The sequence below is a fragment of the Solea solea genome, chromosome 14 (genome assembly GCF_958295425.1).
Source record: "Solea solea chromosome 14, fSolSol10.1, whole genome shotgun sequence".
NCBI classification, from domain to species: Eukaryota; Metazoa; Chordata; class Actinopteri; order Pleuronectiformes; family Soleidae; genus Solea; species Solea solea.
The window spans coordinates 10,818,299-10,844,794 of NC_081147.1; the positions used below are offsets into that span (position 1 = coordinate 10,818,299).

The 26,496-nt window shown below is 40.2% G+C and overlaps 1 protein-coding gene across 1 annotated transcript; it reads left to right on the forward strand.

Moving 5' to 3' along the window:
• Positions 1-15,430: 15,430 nt before the first annotated feature.
• LOC131472562 (endothelin receptor type B-like) lies at positions 15,431-25,914 on the forward strand. Its single transcript, XM_058649878.1, has 9 exons — positions 15,431-15,644; positions 18,691-18,750; positions 19,130-19,554; positions 20,741-20,853; positions 20,935-21,139; positions 23,030-23,179; positions 23,298-23,431; positions 23,522-23,630; positions 23,881-25,914. The coding sequence occupies exons 3-9, from the start codon at positions 19,171-19,173 to the stop codon at positions 24,019-24,021; spliced, it is 1,236 nt and encodes a 411-aa protein (XP_058505861.1). The 5' UTR covers positions 15,431-15,644; positions 18,691-18,750; positions 19,130-19,170; the 3' UTR covers positions 24,022-25,914.
• The last annotated feature ends 582 nt before the right edge of the window (positions 25,915-26,496 follow it).

Sequence of the window (26,496 nt, forward strand, 5' to 3'; positions counted from 1 at the left end):
GAGGAGATGAGTCTGGAGGAGGTTGTTGTAGATAGAAGGATGGCCCACTTTGATGGGGGGGGGGGGGGGTTTAACAGAATCTGGTAACCACAAACATCATTGCCAGAAATGTGTTTGCAATGCTGCACTTGAGGGAATTCAAACCAAATAAAATGAGCAAGAGAATCAAATAACTGCCAAAGTAAAGTAAAGTAGTTAATTTACTGTTTTATCAGTTAGAAAAAAAGTGCTCTCATTATGCACTTCCAAGCCTCGAGTTCAAAATCATAATGGTTACACTGCCATCTCCTGGTGTCCCTGTTTATCACAGCGCATAAAGAACAAATCACTCTCACTCACTCCGCTTTATGGTGCCAATCTCAGCTGACACAGGGTGAAAGGCGGGGTGCATCCTGGCCAATCACAAGAGTCTGAAAATAAACCCATAGAAATAGTAAGTATTGTGTTAAGGGAAAGTGTCACTGTGCTACTAAAATGAAATGAATCTCAGTTGTTGTTTTGTATTTTTATCCTTTGGTGTGTTACTGTGTTACTATTTAGTCATTTAGTCATTGTCCAGTTCTTATCTTCTGAGATTTAATATAACAGCAACAGTATCATTTGTTTCTCCTTAAATAAATGCATGGATTTCTACATTCATTCCTTTGAATCGTGGTCCCTCTGACTGTTTATTATACACTGAGCTACACTCTTTAACCACTGAGTGTCACAAAAGCACACAAGTTCAACTTCCTTTCCCAGACACATCACAACACTGATCATTCCCTTCACTGCTGCTGCGCTTTCTCCATTTCTCTTCAATGTGAAACAATCATTTGCACTGTGTGTGTGTGTGTTATTATGTTATATATGTTATTAAGAGAAGCAATGAAACATACAGTACATAATCAGACATAGCTGTGGCGGCCAGGTTGATTAAAAAAAAGAAAAGAAAAAAACACTAGAGAGAAAAGAGCCGATGGAGGTGGACCTTGGTGGATGGAACATAAAAGGCTACTGTATTATCACTCCATAAACAGATAATATCAAGCACATGATCGTCTTCCTCCTCCATCTCCTCCATTTGCACAAAAAGACCTCTGTTTTCATTTGCAGAGCAGAGCTATCCTAGGGATGGTAATCTGTGATCGCAGTGTTATTGTACCTCATGGCACAGATGCTCACCAGAAGGGAAGACAGGAAAGTCCCAGACAAATTCCCTTTTCCCTTTTTAAAAGATTTCACTGCTCCAAAGTGCTTTCCAAGTTTTGCAGCGCTGATTTAATTGCCTTTCTTTCTTCATGCATCACATTTGTCTCATCAGAGGTGATTAGGTCTCAGTGTTGATCAGTTTCCTGACATGTTCAAGGAGAGTGAAGAGCCGCTTCTATTTCATTCTGAGCGGAAACTGGTTCAGACTCTCTTTGCAAATGAGAATCATGAGATCATGAGAATCAGCAGTCCTCTGTGATGTGTTATTATAGCTTCAATTACCTTAATGAAAACTTCAAAGGCGGCCTTTCAGTAAAAGCCTTAATAAAGACGACGGGGATATTGTCATGTGAAGGCAGAAAGTATGACACAAAGAAAGGCCTATTGATGTGATATCAAGGCTTCAGGGATTAGGACAAACAGGGACACGGAAGCAAGAGTTTTCACTGAGGCCTGAAGTCATGTCGGTATACAAATCAGACAAAAATCCCGACATTAGATCTTCTGTGGTATCCTGATCTGTCGGGGTGCAGTTTACTGACATCCCATCACATGCTTCCTGGAGCTCCGCTTTTTCACCGTTCAGTTCTCTAAAATGTGTACAATCTCATAGGAGAGTGGTGTAGTGTACAGTACATGTGACACATGGCCAGTCAACTCTCACCTAAGGCCACGCACAGATTGCCTTTTCTTAACTTCCAGAGAGCGAGGGGGGTGAAAGGTGAAGCTGGGGGTTACGGTTGTTGTTGAGGTCCGGCTGGATGAAAGTGAAGCTGACAAACAGCTTACAGATGGGTCTGGAGTCAAAGTATGTCAAGCGGATACTGAGACATGTGTCCATCAGTCAGTCATTCATTACACATTAATAACAGACAGCTCCCCTCAGGCTGACCACTGTTTCACATCATGTGGCACCAAACGCATCAACTCCCTGCAGCTTTAACCCTGAACTTACTCACCCTAAAGACGAGGGCCCACTTCTCACTTAAATCCCCTGTTGCTGCTCTAACAGAAAGCTTGTGAACAGTGCAGCGGGGCCCACGACAGTCACTCTGTATCATAATGAAATTATTTTGACCATCAGTGTATTTTTGGCCGCGCTGTGACGCACACACAGAGAAAGGCTCCTCAGTTTGACTAACTTTTAAAATGTTATCACCCCCATCACTTCCCCAAATCATATCAACCCTTCTGGCATTGGTAAAAAAAAAAGTGCTGTTTTTCACCAAACAACATGGGAATTGGACAGCTTGAATTTAAAATGATACAATTCTCAAAAGAAAGGATTTATTTTGATGTCTTTCCTTTTTCTTCTATTGTCACTACAGTAATTCTTCACGCGATGTGTTTAATCGAGGGGAAGCTGAGGGGGAGAGAGAAAAACAAAGCTTGTTTTGTTTAGATTTTTTGTTCTGTATATGTAGAAAAAAATGTGTTTATGTTCTGGTGGTTAAAGAAAGAAATCGCTGTCAAAAATAGTCATATGGTATATGTTATTCTCCGCACACACACACGCAAATCCCATCTCCGGGTTATGTTTATTCCTGTCTGCATACTCACTTACAGTATTTCTTTATAACATGATGTGGTATTTCAACTGAATTAAAACTGATAATGAGCATCCTCCTGTGGTTACAATGCAGCTGTTTATAACAGCAGCCATTTAGTAGTCATTATCTACACAGCCTACCAAAGCTTTTCGTCTTCTCTAAATGAAATGAACAAGTCTTCTCTGGAGAGGTGATGCAAAACAAAAAAAAATAAAAGAGTTAACATGGAAACTCTCAATTCCAAATCTAGTTAAATGAGTCTGAACACAAAGCCCAGACAAGCAAGACACTCATTGATGAGCAGATGTTAAGAAGCAGAAACTCATGAGGGCTCGCTAATTTACTTTACAATTCAGCCGCCCAGTGCACAGTGTTATCTGAATTAGTTTAATCTTAGCCATAGGGGGTTCTAGTAGCCAAAGAAGAGGAGGAGGAAGGGAACATTGAGAGGTGAATGTTTGGCAGAAACTCAAGTTTTTGTCCAAAAAGAAAACTCTTTATTCAGCGGCGAAAGAAGCAACCGATTTGAGGTCTTTCTCTGACAACAGAAGAAAGGAGGATTTAGAGGTTTACTGATAATGATGACGTGGAATGAAACTGGGTCATCGTGATAATAGCGCAGTTAAATGAGCCACTTTTCCAGTCTCTTACACACTTTGTACTCCTTGCAATGAGATGTATTCATCGGTTTGAAAGCTCTTTGTGTCCCACTATAACTTAGTTGGGGACCGCACAGTGGACTAACCCTAGAGAAGGTTGTTGATTTGTGTCCTGGTCCAGGCCTTTCTGTGTGGAGTTTGCATGCTCTGCCCCTGTGTGTGCATGGGTTTTCTCCGGGTTCTCTGGTTTCCTCCCACATGTCCAAAAACATGCCAATGTTAATTGGGTACTCTAATTTGCCCATAGGTGTGAGTGTGTGAATTAATATTTTTTTCATCTCTGTACTGTACGTTTGTCCTGTGGCGACCTGCCCAGGGTGTATCCTGCCTTTCGCCCTAGTGCGTCTTCCAGTGTTTCTCATCGATCTGTTTTTTCTTCCTGCACAGAGTGTAAATCTAAAAAGAATTTTCAGTCATTGTTTCAGTCAAAAGTAGATACAGGCCATAGAAGCACTGTGAGCTGCCATCAAGACTTGCAGACAGTAAAGACTCATCATCATATACAGCTATTGTAATGTGGAACCAGGTGTCCAGGACTCTGCTTATCTTATTTATCCAGAACATAGAAGTGTAAATGTACTGCATATTGTGTGTGTGTGTTTTTAAAAATAAATTAACATTTAATAACATTTAATAATATCTATTACAAGAACACATATAAAGCAGAGGAAAAGCTATAAAATAGTCTATTGAAATTAATAACAGTATTTTTAAAGACATTTGAAAAGAATAGATTTTAAAGCTGCTGCTGGCTGTAAAACCTCGCTCACTGATGACGAGTGATTCAGCACTGTACTGCTTCATAAGCGTATATGATCAGTTAAATAAGCTGGATTTCCTGGAATTAAAGGAAACATAGCATATCAATTTATTTTACGGTCCATGATTATTCAAGCAAATAATATCATTATTACAAAGCTTGAATAATTACAAAGTGACTAGTTATATTGTGTTGTTGTTACATATCATTTCATGGGGTGTTTTGCAGGATTTTTTTTTTCATTTTGACTGAATATATTTACATCTGTATGTCCTTGTAGGTGTTGTAAATTCCATATTATTACTGCAAGAACTGTTCAGTGCTGAATTTAGTGTTTTAGTGTCGCTAATTAGTCTTTTGATATGGAAATGAAGCTGCAAATTTCTGTTCTACTGTGTCCGGCCTTGCTCTCTAATCGGAGTGTCTGTGTGGATGAGGTGTTCCAGCAAATCCACCTAAAACAACATACAGTCCTAGCTCTCCGCAACAGTAGGTGTATGTGCATTAATGTGCATTCACATTTTAATCTATTTATTTCACCCTGTAGAACAGGGGTCTCAAACTCAAATGACCTGTGGGCCACTGACGGTCTCCTCAGGTCAGTCGGGGGCCAGTCAAGTAAAAAAAAGCCCAACTTTTTTGGGAAAAGCAACAGTTGTGGTGGACGTTATGAGCTCATATCATCAATATGCCGTATTAATTCCTTTTTTTTATATGTACTCTATTGCCTCGTGTGAGCTTTTCTGTCTTTTACTTCTTCTGTCTTTTTATCCATTATTCTGTACAGCACTTTGGTCCACTGTGTTTGTTTTAAAGTGCTTTACAAATAAAGTTGGATTGGAATTTCAAAATATATGTTGTTTTAATATGCAACCATAAAAAAAACATATTTATGATGCAAAATTAATCTATTCATTTAAAAATAAAAACATATAGAAATGACTTAATATTGTTTGGAGGGCCACATGTGGCCCCCGGGCCGCCACTTTGAGACCCCTGCTTTAGAAAGAGTACAGGGTGCGCTAACAAGCAATAGGAGAAAAGCTCAAATTCACATGTTCACAATGTTTCAGCCTAGTTTTTACTCATTTCATTCATGTTAAATGCAAGGATGGTTATTCTAACCCTGATGGCCTTTTGACTATAACGACATCTAAGTGCTTATAGTTTCATTAGCCCGCAATCTCTAAATGTAAATGTACTGTATATAAATACATTGTGTATTTTACATTTTCCTCAATATCCTTGAAAGCCCAAGAAGCCCAGAATGTAGAATAACACGGTGCAATTCCCTTACATTAAATGACTCAAAAACACAGCTCCCAATCCCTTTATGTTTTCAGCAGTCATGGCACCTGGAATATTACCTATTCATTTTGTTTTTGTGTCTCACTGGGGCATCAAAGGCTCATTTCTGCAGATAATTTAATCCAAACTCATGTATTAAATATTAGAATATTTAATAATAATAAACGTAGACTATCATGTAAAGTTATTTCAGACATGTATCCACATATTTATGATAAAACAACTGCAACATGCTTCGGTCACTATACTGAGTATACTCCAGCAAACTAAAGGAAAGGTCATCATGTTCTCTGGGGGTGACAGGGCGGAATCCATGCTCCAAAGGATTCAAAGGATTTGAAACAGACATAAAAACACTACAGGCTTGAAGGGATGGGTCATTATATGACGCTGTAGAAGGCCCACGTGTGTGACATGAATGAGTGAGGGTTTACTGCAGCGGCTTGGATGGACGCAAGAATACCAACAGAGGTTAATGCTGTTTACGGTCTTCTTCAAGTAGCGATTGTGTTCACTTCCAGCCATCACATGACACCTGGTCACAGTCTTCTCAGCCCTCGACCCTCCACTTCCACCATAACATACAATCGCTCACTCAGCTGCACACAATGGACTGCTTGTGATCCCCATCCAGAGTGCAGGAAGCCTCTGCTCTACATTGAAGTTGACTGAAAAAGGCCCACATCATGATGCTGGCATGGTCCCGTATGTGACCCTCACTGACCCCGAATACAGACCATTGATGCAGCTCTCATTTCCTTTAATTAGGTGACAGTGGTGTCACTTACTCTGTTGCACTAAAACCTGGTATCTTTTTGTCTGAATGTCTGTTTTCACTGGTAGTTAATATGTAGTCAGTGACGGTTGTGCAGCACACACACTGTCATGCACAGCCAGAGTGACAGGCACACTGATGTATTGGCTCACCATCATCCATTATTTCCATTATTCCATTATTAATGGGTCATTATATGACGCTGTAGAAGATTCACGTGTGTGACTGTGTATTTTTATGAGGCAAACCAAAGCTCCAACATAAATTCGGATGGGATGCTGTACTAAAGGTCAAGAGGTGAGTGATTTCAAAAACAGACTGTGTAATCCCACCAGGTAGCTCTGGGAACAACACAGGGCCTCAAACAACATAACCTCAAGACTCAGTGTTCAAAATCTGAATATGAAGGTTCTGTTGTTGTGTTGTTGTCACATCCAGATGTAAAAAAAAGCTTTTTGAGAGCTTTTAATTAAATGTGAAATGACACAAAATTATGAAATTACATGCTCCCAATTAGATTATGTGGGACACATGGTGATTCATTAGGAGAGAGTGAGTGCCTCTGTTGTATAAGTGACCCATTATTTCCTTGTGTATGCAAGAGCACTGTAAACACTGCAGCAGTCACAGTGGACATGTGAACTCTATATTCCTTACACACACACACACACACACACACACAATCTTGTACAGCATTCTGAGTGAAGACATAATGCATTCTCTAACCCCTTACCCTAACCCTAACCCTAAACCCAAAGACAGGTCTTAACCCTTGGAAAGTCATCATTTCCTTACAAGGTCAAACTTTGTCTCAGATATTTATGAAGGTATGATATTAAGACAGGTATGAAGCAAATAGGTGATGATAGGGTAAGGAAGCGCAGAGTACAATTGTATTTACTTCACTGTCCAATGGTGTTTTCAAACAGAACATTACACACTTTTTCCTTGCAATGCGAATATGTCGACAGAAATCGTGGATTCCTTCCACTTTATTAGGTGAAACCATTGGTTTTACTTGATGTCACAAAAGCCAATCAGCACCGAGATTCTTCCAGCGTCCCAGTTTAGTACCGGACATGGAGGATTGTCGCTATATGTGCAGAGAGAGAGAGAGAGAGAGAGAAGGAGGGGGCTTAGCTGAAAATGAGACAATGGACCACTTGGTAACTTCTGAAAATGTGTGTTACTTGATTCAAGATGTTGGGTGTTTGGTTGGTTATTGGCTGTTTGTTAATTCTGGTATTAGCCATAGGTGAGTTGTTAGGGTTAGACACTTCCTGTTTGGTGAGAATGCACTTTAAGATAGATCAGTGGCCATCCCTTACTCACTGAAACATCCCAGGAAAATCTTCTCTACATTTAAGTCTAGCAGCATGGTCGGTGCAATTATCGGAATAAAAAAGAAAAATATGCTGTCAGTACATACAAGGTGCCTATGTCTATGAAAAAACAACCACACCGTGCAGATGAAAAGCAGTACTTCGTTCCTTTGAAACTTGGCTGTGGTATTCCATTTCCACCGAGATACAAGGTTCAGTGTAAATACTGTACCATCAATATCTCCTCACTGGCACTCGTTCCTCCTCCATTTATTGTTGACCCCACATATATCATTCTTCATCACTGAGGTTTAACAATCCCTTTGGGAGATTGGTTATAGCTGAACCACGTGAAGCGACATCATCTCAGACTGGGAGGAGGGTTGAGAAGAGATTGACCTTCGCTGTGGAAGTGTTTAGCACACCCTCCCACTAACCTCTGAGTAAATCAAAATACTAATATAATGCTGCTGACTGTGTTTAGGATGTATCAGTCAATTTGAAAAAAATCATTATATTGCCATATGGGTTTTGAGGATTAGGCTTTCCATGACTTCAGAGAGCATGTCTTACATTTACTTCCTGGAGACTTACTCTAACCTTAACCATAATTACTACTGGCCTAATCCTAACCCTGACTCTGACCATGGCCTAACTTTAAAACATGTCTTCACCATAAAATATAGTAATTTGCATTATGGGACTTGATTTTTGTTGGTGTCCCTATAATGTGACTGTGTAAACAGATTTAGGTCCTCACAACATAAGGAATACACACATAGCAGATGTTGACAAAAAAAAGTCTCCTGAAACTGCAATAAAATGAAAGCATTATAAAACATTATCTGAAGACTTAATCTCTGCCTATCTCTGCGTTTGTGTGTTTAAGTATTCTACCAATGTCCGTCTCACTTTGTCAGATTATTACACTATGTCAGCAAACATTAACCTCTGAGTCTCTGCTTTTTGTAGCATAGAATGTATATATAGAATAAAATATTTACCATTCAAAAATCAGGTAATCAAATATCAGAAGTGTCACAATGCATGGTCCTAGGTCCAAGGAAGGACATGATTTGAGTTGTGAGTTGTATATTCAAATGACAAACCACTGCGAACACAACATGAAGCCTTTCAATTTATCTTTTTCTATCCTGCTATCTTTGTGCATCAGATGTTTCCTGTATAAGGCTGTAGCAGTGAGGAAGTATCCACCTATCCTGACTCTGACACTCTCTGACTCTCTTTTTACTTCATATTGTTAGTAAACAGGGAAAAAAGCTGCCTCTGCCTCTGGCCTGACACTGACATTGTGCTCCCTGCTAACTCTGCTCAGCCTATTGTAAACCTGATATGTGCACCAGGTCTCCCAGTTGTTGATGTCAGCTGGAAGTCACTGTTCCTGTTCCCAGGGTAAGCAGCCAGGACGGGTGGGAGTTTTCACAGTTTGGAGTGGGATGTGAAGGGTGTGTATGTTTGGTGTCCATATGCGAGACAGAATTGTGTGTTGCTTAAGAGCAAGCCTGTCAAAGACACTCCACCCCTACACAGCCCCACATGTGTCCAAAGGGGAAAAAGAAATTAAAAAAAGTTGTGAGGTCTCTTCCCCTCATCAGTCCCTCATGTCACAGCATTGGATGCTTACAGGTGTACATGAAAGATAACTCCCAATGCGCCAGTACTTGTACAACCTAAAGTCTTCAGGGTTATGTACAATAAACTTTCAAATAGCATGCAGGAAATGGGCATAATTCTTCTAATTAGTGTTGTCTGGGACAAGCTTTTATTTTACTCATGTGCTTATCTTATTGGTCCTTTGTTTTTCACAGAATGATAAATCCATATGTCATATTCTACATCCATCAGGTCTTGGAGTCAGGGCTCAATTGTTACATACTATAATAAGGTTTCCTCAAGAGAAACCCTATCAATCCCTGACCCCCACCCCTTCCCGCCACAACACTGAACTCACAACAGTGTTGGCTGTGTATCAGTGAGTGTGAGCATAGCTAATGTCATCCGCACCATATAACCTTGTGAAGTTTTCACTGGATAGAGAAGTTCTACTCAACAGCAGCAGTGTCTCTATGATGATGGCTGACAGCAACACATAAACTAACCTGATGTTTCCATAGTGGTGCATTGAAAGAGTTTGTCAACTTTTGTCCAGGATATGGACATACATGCCTGTCCAAAACTTGATTTTTAAACTGTTGAATGTTCCAGGGGCAACGGTACAGGCACTGACAGACATAGTCTTGCAGTAGGATGTTCACCAAACCTAAAATAGCTGTTCATACCTCCTCACCACTTGCCTTTTACAGCATAAAGTGGGTGTGAATGTCAGTTTATCTGATCTTGTAAATCCAATATTGGAAAGGAGTGGGTGCACACCTCAGATGTTCAGGGAGGAAACCAAGCAGGGTGAGCATATGTCACCTGTCCCTGATGACCTGAGGGATTTGGATGTTTCATAGCTAACTAGTGACTCTGAGACCATTCAGTGCCTTGCAGACCAATAACAGGACTTTAAAATCTATCCATTTAGCCAGTGCAGTGACTGAAGGACAGGTGTGATATGATCTATTTTCCTGGTGTTTTTGGATGAGCTTTGCATCATTGCAATAATATAATCTACTTAAGACACTTGTCTGTGTCTTATTTTGATAGAAATCTCTTAATTCTTGCTTCTTGTTTGTAAGATGGCAGTTGGCTGATTTAGTAATAGTCTTTTCTGACTGTTAAAATTCAGGTCTGAATCCATAACTACACCAATATTTCTGACTTGGTCTATAGTTTTAAATGTCATTGAGTCAAGTTGAGCACTGATCATTAACCTTGAACCAATAGCAATGACTTCTGTCATTTCTGAATTGACCTGGAGGAAATTATGGCTCATACACTCATTTAAGTGAATAATAGGGACTGAGGTAATGTAGTGACACTGTAATGTAGAGTTGTGTTTCATCAGGATAGATATGCTAAGAGGTGTTTTAATTCTCCATAATATGAGCTAGCAGGAGCATGTAGATATGGAACAAAAGTGGCCCAAGAATGGAGCCTTGAGGAAGCCCACATGTAATCTGTGTTCACTCAGATGTGTAGTTACCAAATGAAACATCTTTCAAGTAAGATTTTAACCAAATTTAGCACAGTACCAGAAAGTCCAAAGCAGACATAATGATGAAGCAGCATCTAAGAACAAATTGAACTTGACAACTCCTGAAGTCAGTTAGTTAACGCTGTAGTATGTAACTTTTAAATATAAATGAATGTCCATTATTGTCAAGCCATTTAGATCTTGGCAGCTCTCTTTGTTTACCAGAGAATTCCAGTTTTATGAATCTTGTGTCAGCCAGCAACACTTCCCCAATGAACACAGAGAGTGAGTCATTTGCAATCATAACTGATGGTTGATCAGGGAGGAAGCACAACAGCTATGGCACAATTAAAGCGAATTGGCTGAAGCAGATTTGTGAATGTCTGAAAATACCAAGAATAGCCCAGAAATAGTTTCAGAAGGGGATTTTTCGGCTCAAAAAATATCCTGCATGTTCAGCTATTTAATGGGTTACATGCTCCTAGCAACTGGGTAGTGGAGGGGTTGGGGTGGTGCAAGATCAAGTGGAGGCATTGGCATGTGTATTGATAATAACTCAGAATTCCTCAAGAAGGCGACATAAGACAAAAGACTTTGAAAACTGAATAAATCCTCTTTTTCAACTCCAGAGCATCTGATAAACCCTCATGCACCAACCTGTTTCTCCCACTATTTAATCATTGTCAGCCCACTCTTTACTGGGAACTGAGCCTATCTTCTTGTCATGGTGTGTTCCAGTGTTTCTCAAATGACGCGGTGCAAGACGCTGGGGAGTGGAGGTGCACAGTAGTGCATCTGAACCACAGATGACTGGCAGGACATAGAGAGAAGAGCTGACACAGGAGCAGAACGAATCACGTACAGTGCATGTGTAGACTTGACACTTCAGCCCACATGACATAAAGAAGTGGAATTTAGACTGTCCCGAGGGATTGGACCAACACGACTGGATGTCACGCTGCTTTAGCTTCTAGAAGCCAGATGTGGCAATGCCCTGTGGAGTCTTAACTCCAAATGTTTGACTCCAATGTCAGGGGGGTAAAGATGTATTTGAAATGTCTTATCTGTAGTGAATCATACACTGGGATTGCAATGTTGTTTATTATTTGTTTGTTTTTACCTAAATGTGATTCTTTGTATACTGTATACATGATTTCCCTCACATCATGAGTGGCTCCAAAACATTTGGAAAATACAGAAATACACAAATACAAAACATCTCTCCTCCAAGATGATAACTGGTGACTATACATAACGTTTGGAAAAGTGTACACTGACAAATGCTTGCGGCTGCTTCCTAGTCACTGCTCATGTGAACTGCAAAACCATAGGGCTAACAACTCTGTCAAAGGCACAGAGGCAACACAGAATTCCTAGTATGTCTGAGATTACCCAGAACTTAGTAATGATGGTACCATGCCGCACCTCGCAGCAGAGGATCCTGAGAGGAAATAGCTGGCAGTGGAAAAGGAAAATGGCTGTGCCTAATTTACATCTGCCGGCAACATTTGATGGAAACTGATCTGAGAGAGGTAGAGCTATCATCAGACAAAAGGTCTGGCCAGGCCGTTTGCAAGCTGTTGAGGAAAGTGTGGAGGATCCCACACATTCAAGTCCATTTCCTTACAGGGTTACATGAGTTCCCCCTGAATTATTGAGCACAGATGCACAGACGTCCACAGGTTTGTGACACAGAGAATCACCAACAAACATAAATCTGGCACGCACATTATAATTTCATAGCCTTGGTCCGTCATACAATGTAAAACGACTGGACAGCTGTGAGGTTGCAACCCCGTGTGTGTGTGTGTGTGTGTGTGTGTGTGTGTGTGTGTGTGTTGTTTTTGATATTCATAGTGCAGATTAAGAGGATCGTAAAATGTTGTCCCTTATGAGTTTCACAGTCAGTAAGAAATAGATCATGAATTTGTTTTAATGACCTAATGGAAGCAGTTTATTGTTGAATAATAATAAATAATCCTTGGGCTGTAGAATTGTTCGATGCATGCCTGCTCACACTCAGCAGATTCATGCTAAAGTCCTTGACTCGTCAGTCTGACTTTCAAACTATTAATCGTCTATTGAACTTTCCATATCATCACATGTGCCTTTCAAGGACATCAGCATGACCTGCTAATATTTACTGTACATACCCACAGGTTCTATTTCAATGATTCAAGCAGAAAAAAAATCTTGTTTTGAGCTTGATGTCTGTTGACCTTCTCCGGGCAAGTTTCAAAGGGATTCTTAAGCCTCTTAAGAGATTTTTTTTCTTAATGCATGGATGACCATGATTTGAGAAAGACATGAAAATCAAAGCAAAAAAGGGGAGAAGTCATTTTAACAGCGGCAAAGACAGAGGTGTGACTTGATTTAATTGGCTTTAGGGTTATCTTTATTCATCTAACATCCAAAGTGTCATCATAGTTGTGTCATTTAGTTTTAGCCGCTGTGATTAAAGTCCTTGTGACATGGGGCACCCAGAGAATCTTTCTGAGCTGGAGGACAACATCTGAATGCCTCAAAGAGCCACACGGTCAGACTAAAGCATATGTTTGTTCATCCCTCTGGACATCAGTCTGATGATGGAGCTCTGCTTTGTTCATCAGTGATGAGCTCAGTGGAGTCATGAAGCGAAGAGAACAGCTTGTCTCTTGTTGCCATCCCGCATTTCGGGCAGCACTGCTTTATTTGGTTTTGGAAATAATCCTTTTCCATCGTGTCCATCTGAATCAGAAACAACAATCAGGAACATACTGTTTAGTTCCAAATGAGCTTCTTTCCTGTGAAGGAGGATGAGGAGTACTTACATATCAGGATGAAGCAACTGTGTCTCCCTGTCAAGGACAAGTAGGGGCAATAGTTGTGCCTCTCCCCAATCCTCCTCTCTCTTTCTCTCTGTCTCTTATTTTCACACACACAAAGTAGGCAGTTAGAGGGGATAATTTATATAATCATGTGTATAATTGTGATAATGCCAAATGACCATTCACAGATATGAGTCTGTGCTAATGACATAAATGAAGCACCAGGAATAGTTTTGTCCCAAAATAGAGTGGCAGAGGATGGGTGTCATTAAACAACAGACCACAGAAAGGCCCTTTGTCTGTGTGTGTGTGTGTGTGTGTGTGTGTGTGTTTGTGTGTGTGTGTGTGTTAATAGCAGTGGTGACGGTGATGGTTCGAAGAGTGAGGAATGCATGATTGGTGTCTTTGTTTGCACATATGCATGTGTGTATCACGAGCACTGATATTTAAATGTCTTGAGTTGTTTCCTTTTACTATTATTACTGAACGAACAATAAACACTTTTGTTGTTGATCACTGTCTGTTTTGTTGTTTGTGGAAAGATGAATTGAACAGTCTGCAAATGACTTTTATCTCCTCAAACATGTGTTTGTTTTTGTCCACCAACCAAATTTAGAGAAGCAAAGACACACATTCAGATTTAAGAAGCTGAAATGAAAGTTGTCATCACTTCTTCTGAGTCAATATTTCATGAAGTTAAACAGTAGGAAAACCATTATTGATGAGGTTTTAACGATCTATCTGTCGCACTTCTACCTGCCAAGTTTGAAGTCTAACAACCGACCCATTGGACGGTTACACAATTAACACACAGACAGGAAAGGAAATGGGCCTCGTAAACGGAAGGTCACTGGTTCAATCATGGGATGGGCCAAAGGCAAGCGTGCCCTTGAGCAAGGCTCCTGGGTCGTCCTGCACCAGATTTGTCGGTGTTCACTACTGGTGTGTAACAAGGATGGTTAAGTGCAGAGGTCTCATTTGTGTGTGCAAAAATGACTAATTCTAAGTTGCATGAGTTAATTAAATGAACTCATATTTCTATGGGATAATATGCTACACCTCAGTTTTAAACAAAATATTCTGCCTTGGATAGGTTTTATGTGGAGTCCCAACTTTTGTTAAAATGTATTGTTTATGGCCCACAAACATGATGGTCATAATCTCTTGGCAGTGTGGGGGCTGCCACTTCCAGGACTGATGGAAATTACAATTTTTACAATACAATTTTCAGTTAAAAAAAATGTTTCCTAATTTGCCAACAAATATTGGCATTATGTGGAATTCAATGCATAAAGACACTACCAGACAAACCATGCTAATGCATATTAAACGTTTACCAGGAGTGACAGAGAAGCTGAGTCAAGTCAGGCCATCTTTGTCTCCCAGCAGCAGCTCTCCTCATGAGTCAAATGAAAACAGCAGAAAGTAAAGAAAAGGCTGAGTTAGTAGTGGTTAACATTGTTAACAGAGAAGGAGCTTATCAACGTTTTTTGAGTTTATCAAAGATAAATATGTTGGATAGCATTTGCATTGTCATTTGAACAAAGGTAACTTATAATGAAGTTAAAGTTAAAATACAGTGTATTTGTATTTTAAGCATTAGACGAGTGACTGTTGGCCCTGGCGAATGTTTATGGAATCCTCATAAACAGGATACACACAATGATCATTATCTGAAATGTGTGCGTTAAAATGTGATCATTTTGTTTAATGTTGAATCTTTAAAATCTGAGTCGGATCCAACGCGTAACTGGCGAGTGAACCCTGAGGCTGAGCTATTCATATGACAGCGTCAGCATCCCATGTGTAGGCCAATACGTCATCACAGCGATAAGACGCAGAAAGAAAGTATTTTAAAGTTGAGTCTCGGCAGCGCGCGGGGAAAGATGTGTTTGAGACGTGATTGGCTGTTCCAGCAGCGTCCGGGCTGGTGTTTATAAGAGCCTGCACTGTGTATGTGCGTCAGAGCGCAGCGGGAGCAGGGCGCGGAGCACTTTCACTCTTATTCACAGTAAAAATCAATACTAATATAACAATAATTACAATTAAAAAAAATCAATAATTATCATAGTAATAACAATAATATCAAACAACAACAGGACAACTGGCAGAACTTTGAAGGATTATTGATAAGAAAACTTTTGGCATTGAACACATCACCACGGCTGTCCGGTAGGTCCGAAATAAATATCACTATCTATCTATCTATCTATCTATCTATCTATCTATCTATCTGTCTGTCTGTCTGTCTATCTCTGTCTTTTATGGCTTTAGTTTTAGTTTTCTGTCTTCCTGGCGCCTCTGTGAACCACGTCCCCCCTTTTATTTTATTTATGCATCACAAACTACAAAGCATAACTGTTTGAGTGAATATGTAACTGACAGGGAAAAAAAACCCAAAAAGGTGCACATCATATATTTTCATAGATCTATTTCACACAGTACTCCAACACAGAGCAGATATGTTGGAGCCACAGTCGTCTTGCAGTCACGCAGATGAAAACTGAAGCCCTGTTTTGTTGTTGTTGTTGTTGTTGTTGTTGTGCTGAAGTGTCACTTTGCAGTTTGTAGAATTCATGACCTGCAGCTTATGTGATGGTTTCCTGCAGATCTCTGAACGCTGTAAATTCTGGCACAAAGTGACCAAAACACTGCTGCCCTGACAATAAGAAACAGACACTAACTATATTCTCCTCACTGATTGTTATACCATATAGACAGGAATGTGTTTGTCCCTTGTTGATGTCACTGAACTCCTGGGTGGAGGCAGATGAGACCGTGTTTCACAGCCTGACAAAGAAATGTAACATTTTTAAATGGGGTTATAAACTTGCACATCGGTGTATTGAGGGGCAGCGGAGCATTCACTAAGCTGGTATTTTCACTGAACTGCTCCACCTTTGTCCCTTCCCTAATTTAAAAACAGCATTGTGCGAGCCTTAGCATGGGTATTTGCATTTTTAATCCTGTTATCTCACGCTGCACAAAGTAATTGGAACACCTGGCAATGTCCCACACAACGGCAACAATCTGTGGCTCAAAAATAACCACAGAGCTGAACTAACACTGCACCAAACATATGGAAAAAAGAAAATGCTTGAAAAACTTAAAAAGCAAAACTTGATTACTTCAGTTGGTAACACCCAAATTAATTAAGATCATTCAAACTAGAGGTAAGTGAAGACAACTTTTGTTTAATCTTGATTAATGTAGGTATTACCAGTCAAATTGGCTTCCTTTGGTCATCCTGTGCACATCAGTTGCAAATATTCTGTCCAGAATAAAAATGTATTGATGATGATGATAATGAAACCGTTCTAGAGAGAATAAAAACAAACAAATGGCCGATGAATCCCAGATTCAGTCATGTCTTTAATATGATGTCATTAATGCTGTGCTTCTGAAGAAAAACAACACGTACAAATGCAATGTCCTTTCTTTCTGTTTCTTACATGTTTGAAAATGAGATTCAAATGTCAGCTGACTCCAGCTCCACTGACTCTCAAAAGAAGTCAAAAAGTCAAGCAGGATGTATGGATGTATGGATGTATGGATGAATGGATGAATGGATGTATGGAAGTGTGAAGCAGTGCTCTCGGCAGTTTGCTTTTGTAGAACATCAAAATCTGTCTTTTACTGTAGTTCTCCCTCCTTCACGTCAGTCTTATGACTCCCATCCTCTCGGGCGTTTTGTGCCTCCTCAGCTCTCACTCTTTGCCCTCTTTCCCTCTTTCCTGTACTTTCCTTTTCCTCCCATTGTTTTTTCTGAATGACATTGTAGATCAAACTGTCATATGTGTCAATCTTGGCCTTTTTAATGAAGAGTTTGTTCCTGTATTTCTTTTACCCTTTTTATTTTACTTACTTACTTGTTGTGGTTGCTCTTCTTTTCACACTTTCTTCTCACACAAGAATGCACACTTAATGAGCACCACCACATCCTCTCCACTTGCACTCTGTTGCTTTCCAAAATGTCCACATCTGAGCTGAAGGTCAGAGAGGATTTCTAACACTATTAAATTAGGAGGATCAGTCCAATTAAAACTCAGCTTTCCAAATAAATCGTGCAGTCCTGCTCTAACACGGCCTAACGAGCTGCCAACACAAAGGCATTATTCAGATGACAAAGGGAATATGTGTGGAGGTTGGCCAAATTTTTCATTTATTTGGCACACTCTGAGATGAGAGCATTAAAAAGATAAAGAAATCATTAAAGTTTGTGTCAAGAGGTTTGCTCAGCGATGGAGGGATCGTGGGTGTGTGCATGAGAATGTGTATCAAAGACTCACTAATGACATTATGAGAAAGGGAGGACATTTTTGGTCGCGGGCTAATAAAGGGCCAAGGCTTTTTGGTTTTAAGATTTAGTTTGGAATTAGGTTTGGGTTTAGGTGAGGGGTGGGGCGAGGCACTTAGTTGAGATGGACGAGTTTAGGATAATGGGACTCGGGAATGCATATTGTCAACGTATGTCCACTTAAAGTCAAAAGTCCAAGTGTGTGTGTGTGTGTTTTCTTTGTCCCACTGAGGACTCTAGCTTAGCTTTGAGCCACTCAAGACTCATGGGGGCCCCCCAGAATGCCCCTGGGCTTCTCCTGGGAAAAATAGGCAGATTGACGATGGCAAATATATCTGTAGACACATGTTCATGCATGCACGCGCACACACGCGCACATGCCAGACTCAGACTTCATTTATTTTAGAAGCAATGCAATGAGCAAATTTGCAAAGACTGCAATGTAATCCTTCAATTGTGGTCATTCTATAGTAAATGCCATTTAAACAATGCAGCACACAACACATCACAATTGCAGTATATGTCACCCTTTCAACCCCAATTATATGCAGATGCATGCAGAGCAGCTGTATGCAGCACTGTTTTCTATGGCACATCATTCACACCCATTCACACACACTGTGCCAGCACAGCTGCCAGGAATGAGGTACTTTCTCTTACCGTCTCAAATCATACTTATGTTCCGGACATGGTTTCTCGTGCTCTTAATGCATCAACAAACTTGAAAATGTGTATGATATTTGTTTTATTTATCCTGAAAGCTTCACCAGTTTAACATTAACACCACTTTAACGATTAAACACATCCAGAGAATACAGAATATACAGAAAATGATTGATATTGTGGTGAGACACGTACATACACAGCTGTGTTTGTGTTTGGTTTGTGTGTAACATGGTGATTTGTCTGCTCTCCCCACAGGTCGGAGAAACGTGCCCACACACACGTTGCCAGGCCTGGAGTGAGACTCAGTGTGTGAATGTGTGTGAGCATGTGAAAATGTGTGTGTGTGTGAGCTTTTAATGTGTAACTAAACCCCTAAACCCCCCCATTTCAGGTGAAAACCAGTGTATATCGGTATAATGTAGTAGTGACGTTATATGTTGATCCAGATTAGTATTGAAATTATACATGTTGTGATATAAAATCAGTGTATCTACTGCCTTTCTGATCAAACAGCCACTACATTTAAGTTTTCTTAGTCCCCCCTTGCTTCACTGGTACACACTTTTGTCCTAGACTCCCCCCCCCCCCCCCCTTTTATAAACCCCCGACTGGTTTCTCTCTCCACCACTTGAGAGGCTTGTCTCCTTTCCCTCACTCAGCTCTCATTCCACTTGTTGGCATTTTTCAAAATCAGGCATTGTGTGTCGAGTGAGCGAGTGCAAGGCTGATGCGAGGATGAGGGTTGTTGCTCTGCTCTGTTTCCTGATGGTTGTGGAGGTTGGAGCCTCCAGGTTCGCCCGCGACTCCCAGGCCGCGTCTGAAGCTTCAGAACCAACCAAGAGCAACTATTCCATTCCACTGCCCCCACAGTCAGGCCGACCGCAGGGCATCACCCCTCCATTGTGCATAAAGCCCACAGAGATCAAGCAAGCCTTCAAGTATGTGAACACCATGGTGTCCTGCCTGATTTTTGTGGTGGGGATCATCGGCAACACTACACTGCTCAGAATCATTTACAAGAACAAGTGTATGAGGAATGGACCAAACGTCCTGATCGGCAGCCTGGCACTGGGAGACCTGCTTTACATCATCATCGCTATCCCCATCAATGTATTTAAGGTAACTGTTGTGTCTTTCTTATAGTGTTGGAAAAGATCTAGAGCTTTAGACCTTGAGCTTTAGACTTTGTTGATGCTATGCTGTGAAAGAATGGATATTTTGCCAAACGATGTTGCTGCTTTTAGACGTGTCGCCATGGAACAGGAAGTGGTAGTAAAGTAATAACAGTCCAACCTCTCCCAAACTTCATATTTGATCAGAGTCCCAGACTGAAGACACCTACATGTCAATGTTATGAAATTGTTATACTTTGGTTAGGTTACACACCGTTTAGTGTCATCAACAGCTATGTTTCCAAGGATACATTTACTCTGAGGGCTGGTATATGCCAAACAGTCTCTCCAACTGAGGAAAATGAGACAGCTAGCAGACACGGAAGTGAAGCGTCTTCTTCTGCTTCTACTTCCAGGGAAGTAGACGACACTGCACATGTCAAAATAGTCCATTCTGACTGAACTTGATGCATGTGTACATACGTTACAATCGGATCATTTAATTTTGCGATTAATAATGTGATTTGGGAGTTGAATGGCTACTGTATGTATACATTCAACTAGACCTGGCCTCATCACGTACAAAATAAATACAATAATTGGAAATCCAAACACTCGTGCTTTTGTTTGTCAAGTGTAAGGATCTCTGTTTCTGTAGATTTAGACAAGCATCAAGCCATTAGATCAAATTAATGTTTCTGTTTGTTGAAAATAAACTGATGATTTGAAGTTTAATGCGGTGGTTTGGCTCTACAAATGCTTAGTTCATGTGGTTTTAATTTATTCTCTTACTCAAAGTTGGTTGTCAAATAGTTCAAACACATTGAATGTATTAGTAAAATAAATTACATCAGTCTTCTCATTTCCTTCGATGAGATTTCTCGAGAGGAAAAGCTGAAAGTGACCAGGCCGTTCAACTTCTACAAGCCACTGAAGACAATTCTGTAGATTTATATTAAAATCCTCCAAAAAAAAAATGAAAGTGTAGTAGAAGTAATTTTCCCTCTTCCCAGGGGAGAGGATGTTTGCTGTGTGGAGGAACACATTCTTGTTAGTTTTGGCTTTAGCTGCTGGAGTAATAATAAAGAAAGGACCCCTCAGTGAACTTCACTGGTTACACAGCTGACACTTTTCAATTCTCTCTCACAAAAATGTCTTTCTTCTCTGTGTGTTTCCATTGTCCTTCTCTACAGCTAATAGCCGAGGACTGGCCATTTGGTGTATATGTGTGTAAGTTGGTGCCGTTCATTCAGAAAGCCTCTGTGGGAATCACCGTCCTCAGTCTGTGTGCCCTCAGTATTGACCGGTAGGTGGACTTCTGCTCCACACACATACATGATAGATTTTAGCACTGACGCCAGCTAATGCCCGTGTCTCTTTACTGCAGTTACCATGCAGTGATGTCATGGAGCCGGGTGAAAGGGATGGGGATCCCACTGTGGAAAGCTGCGGAGGTGACTCTGATCTGGCTGGTGGCAGTGGTGCTGGCCGTCCCTGAGGTGCTGGCCTTTGACATATTGGAGATGCCATACAGAGGCAACAAGCTGCGTGTCTGCCTGTTGCACCCGGACCAGAGCAACAGCTTTATGAAGGTTGGACTTTTATTTATTTCAGCGTCAAGAGCGTAGCCTGGTATCGTCTCACTGTGTGTTGCAATCGTGTCACGATCATGCAAGATGCTGTCATGAACCTTTTTGGGTGTGTAGTTGTCACCATCCATCTAATAATGTAGCAAACACTAATCTATCTTTAATATGTATCATATCGCCAGATTATGACAGCCCTACTGACTACAGAGTAGTATGGAAATACTACTCTGTAGTCGGAAATAATGTAGTAAGTAGTAGTAGTAGTAGTAACTAAGGTCACATTTGATTTAATCTTATTACAAGATGTAAAAGAACATTAAAAGTTAAAATTCAATTGCAAAAGAAAACGGTAAAAGAAAATATCAAAGTATCTGCAAAATGCTCCAAAAAAGATGCAAATGCTTCTTATTACTCACTGGGTTCTGCGCACATCAGCCATAAAGAGGGGAATCACAGTTGTAACTAATCAAATGAATGGTTTCTGGCTGAGTTCTGTTTAGTTCCTTTAGTTTCAGGGTGCATGTTAGTTCACTGCTACAATGACCTGACTTACATGAACTGAACAGAGCAGCGTTGTCAGTAAAATGTGCACTTTTCCTGCTTGAACATGCAAAACATAATGGCTGCCATGCCAAGAGTCGACTGGTTTGAATTTAAAGTATTAGGAAGTAACTAGTTGAATAAAGCATCTGTCATGTGATGACATTTTATTTGGCTCACGTCATCATCCATCGCTGACAACAACCATTGTAAGAAAGTGGCCTCAGGGCAGAGGTAACAAATAATGGAGATGATGAAATGGCACACATGAAAAACAGTGTTGTGTTGATGATGAGCTGTTCCCGAGATGTCAGTACCTTCAGTGGTTATAAGTGAAGCCCAGGAAGTACAGACATTGTAGTTAGCCAACAGGGAGTGACTCAGCTGGTTGTAAAAATAACTAAAAGAACATTTTCCTGAGGGCTTAATGGTCTCAATCACAAGTTTCAGGTCTTCTTCGTCAGAGCATGATGTCAATTTTGTAAGTTCTGTTTCCATTTAGTGAAAAATAGACGATAAAGCACGAGTGGACACCCGTGTGTCTGATAGTAGACACAATCTTCAGTTAATCTACACGGTTAATAGACTGCTGTGCTGATAATAAATGGATTGCAAATGGTGAGCGAGCAGACAGGAAGGAGTGAGGAGCACGAGGTCCATCCACATACACACAAAACCGGAGGCACAACCTGGGTTCACAGCTGTGACCATGACAGCTTTCTGATTAGAATCTCTGTTTGATTCAAGACAGGAAAAATGTGGATGTTGTTCATCCTGCACCTGATGATGTGGCGTTCAAATACACGGCAACACAATGGTTTACTTCAGAGCACAGTGCCTCTGGGACAGCAATGGTGTGCTTCTTTAATCAAGAATTCCTTTTGTTTCTTAAGTCCTGCCAATATTGACTAAGTTACTTAAATATTGATACACTCCATGCAAGGCCTCTGAATGAGGTTTCTGTTCATAAAGCTGTTTAAGTGAGAAAGATGTTTTCAAATGTGTTTAAAAGTAAATATATGGAAGAATATGAATTCAATCATATTCACATATATATATATATATATTCATTTTCTACCGCTTTATCCTCCACTTTTGTCCTGCGGTTTTTTTTTGTTCAAAGCTTTACGGTAACAACACTTTCAAACCTGTGTTTTGTGAAACTTGACAAGAAAAATCCAACTTTAAATCTCTGTCTCTGTGTCCACAGATTGAATTATGTGTGTCACTGTTTAGAATGAATAACACATTTTGTGTGGTGACAAATCAAGGCCACAATCCAACACTACTTATTTTCTTAAGTGTGCATGTGCGATTGCACTTTTCTTATGATGGGATGTGTTGTTTTTCCAGTGCTACCAGAATGTGAAAGACTGGTGGCTGTTTGGCTTCTACTTCTGCCTCCCACTGGCCTGCACAGGAATCTTCTACACACTCATGTCCTGCGAGATGCTCAGTCGCAAAAAAGGCATGCGCATTGCACTCAATGACCACATGAAACAGGTATTTAAAAGAAAACGTGTTGGTGCTCACATTTATAATCATGTAAGCATAATTTGTAGGACATGAAGGCATCAGTATTTGTCTTTCTGTGTGTGTGTGTGTGTGTGTGTGTGTGTAGCGGAGGGAAGTGGCGAAGACTGTTTTCTGCCTTGTGTTGATTTTTGTGCTCTGCTGGCTGCCTCTTCATCTCAGCCGTATTTTGAAGAAAACAATCTATGACCAACATGACCCGAACCGCTGTGAACTGCTCAGGTAAGCGCACACATTCAGTGGGCAACACAAATATACTGCACATTTTATTAGTGTGGTTTTTACTGTAAACTCTGTCCTTTACCCTTTCAGCTTCCTGCTAGTGATGGATTACATTGGGATCAACATGGCCTCCCTAAACTCCTGCATTAACCCAATTGCTCTGTATTTTGTGAGCCAGAAGTTTAAAAACTGCTTCCAGGTAAGAAACAAAGTTGCACTAAAATATGGTTTCTTTCTTTTAAGTATCAATGTGTGTGTGTTATTTACTCAGGTTTTATTTGGTGTACTTTTTCCTTGTGTATTTGTGTTTAGGTCTTTTTGTGTGTGTGAAGGTGATGTTGAGCACTGTCAAAGAAATATTTCTGTCACCCCTTGGTGTCAGACAAATAAAGTTGTATTGTATTCTATGAAATGCAGTCAGCATGACTGTCTGTCCTCGTGTCTTGCAGTCCTGCCTGTGCTGCTGGTGCTACAGAATGTCTCCTCTGGACGAACGAGGTTCAGGAGATCGCTGGAAGGGCTCCTGCCACGGGGATGGACTCGACCGCTCAAGCTCCCGCTCCAGTCAGAAATACACAAGCTCCTCATAAGTGCACATAAACACGCACAGAAACACACACACACACACACACACACACTTACACATACGCAAACACACACATGCCTCCTCTGCCAAACCCGTGAAACTGCATCGTCCCCACCAACAGACTGGCTATCAGACTTGAGTGAGGAGGGAAAGGTGATGTGAGGACAAAACACATAAACAGGACTGTACCTGTTCAGGCTCTAATACTAAGTACAGAAACCATGATGAACCCAAGACAATTGACGCCACATGTCAAATGTATGTATGTATATGTCATGTTCATTTTCCTGCAGATTGTAGACATTTAAGTATATCTAGCCTGAGTGCTGCATGTATGAATTATAGCACCGATGAGTACTAACTGTTCAAGCTTTATTACCTCACGGGGAAAAATAGAGGGAAAGTGTGACCCCAGGATCAGCGGCCAATTATTAATATCTGCAAGTCAAGTGTATGCTGTCACTGCTCCATGCCCATGTGACCTGGTGATGTCAGGCCTGATGTCAGTGTCCAATTCACAGTAACCTGGAGGGTTAAACTTCAGAGATGTTTCATCTGGAAATGATTGCAGTTCTAAATCATGTGGAGGACAGCTGTTGTTCCTGAACACTGACAAACACCAGATGATTCCTGTCGTGTGACACTGAAGATATTAGCAGTATTATTGTCACAGTAACCATGCTGTTGTAAGTGATTTCTACTGTGTATAAAGTCTTAGCTTCTTACACTTAGAACATGTAGCTTCTATTTTTTTTAAGAAAATACCACAGAAACTCTGAAGCTGGTTTCACCTTCCAACATGAGGTGTTCATTTAGTTTTTGGCGTTTTTTCAAATATTTTATCTACCATCAGGGAGGGGTCAGTTTGCATGGATGTTTGTGTGGTTTAATCTGAAAACCTTTTTTATTATGTACACATTCAAGAGCTTTAGGAAGGAAACAAATGTATTGGATGTCAAGTGTTTCAGCAGGGATTGCATACTGATCCTAGAAAATATTTTAGAAATATTACTTCTTTCCATTCATTAAAGTGACTAAATAAATCCAGGTAAATTCATAAACTCCATTGCTTGAAGAGCTGAAGCATGTGATGTGCCTTATTTTTTTTTAAAGAATTTTAGAGGTTGGACATCTGTAACACCCAGTAGTCACAAATTGAGTGATGGCAGCACATCAAGAAAACACTTTTTATACAACTTAAGGGTCTTTAAAGGGTAAAGAGAGGAGGAGAAACTGCAGTTTGTGACTTTCTATTTCCAGTCATTCAACAGAAAACGCACATCGCTTGTGTATTCACTGTATTAAGACCTACATGTTTCATTTTTAAACCTTAAACCTAAACAAATTAAAGTGTTAAACATTGGCAAGACTACTGATAATACATACACAGGAGAAAGTGTTTTTTCTCTAGACTTAGATTAAAAATCTCACCTTCTCCGTTCATTTCATCATTCAAACAGTCACTGAATGTAATTTACAACAAATATTTTGCCAAACAACCAGATACCGTGTTAAATGACACCGAAGCTTTTTTTTATACATACAGTATATATGTAGACATGATTAATGTGTAATATATTTATATTAAAAATCAAATATTATATTTCTTTGCCACTGTATTAGGTTTGCAGCCGTGCTCAGATCAGCTGATCCTGCAGTGCATGACTCATTAACTCATCATATCTAATTGTGTTTATCTACAATAACAACTGTGTGCCGGAAGGTCGAAGTTGATTTGTGAGGATCTCTTATAGAGGGACCACCAAGCTAAGTCATTAAAATGTCATTTTAGGTTGACAATTAAATGTGAATGTTGAGCCTGGTGGTTTGGATTACATTTATACTTCAGCCTTCTTACTGGTTGAGAGAATGCTGTAATAAATATTATTTTATAGCATTTGTGTTGGGAGTTATTCATTCACCATATAAAGTGTGTGGATGTCCAGGTCCACAAAGCCACATTCCTTATAGAATATTTACTCATTTACTCGGCTTAAGGCCAACGGTTAACTACTTTAACTGTTATCAAATTATGCTGTAACAGGTAATCCTGCATTCATCATTTCAACTAACTCTAGACTAAATTAACTCACTACTGTCTCCTACACATAGTATAAGATTACTCAGAAATCCAATGCTTTCCCTTGTAAAGTCAGAGTACATGTATCCCTTGAGAAACTGGAGCAAATATAAACAATAAACAATCATCTTTGTTATAAAACAGCCAGTCAAAGGTCAAATATTGTGTCACTCAGCTCAGTTTTTCCCTCTTTTGTTATATTTGGTTTACATCAGGATTCAAAGAAGGATCCTCAAAAGTAAACATGTCAGACCTGCTAATTATGAACAGTTTTCCATCTGTGCCCCTTATCCTCACCCACCCAAATATTAACATGGTCACAGGTGTTACGTGTCTGTATCTAACACAATCGCGCACACGGTGCTCCAAGTACTTTGTGACAGCTCTCGCTTCATAAAG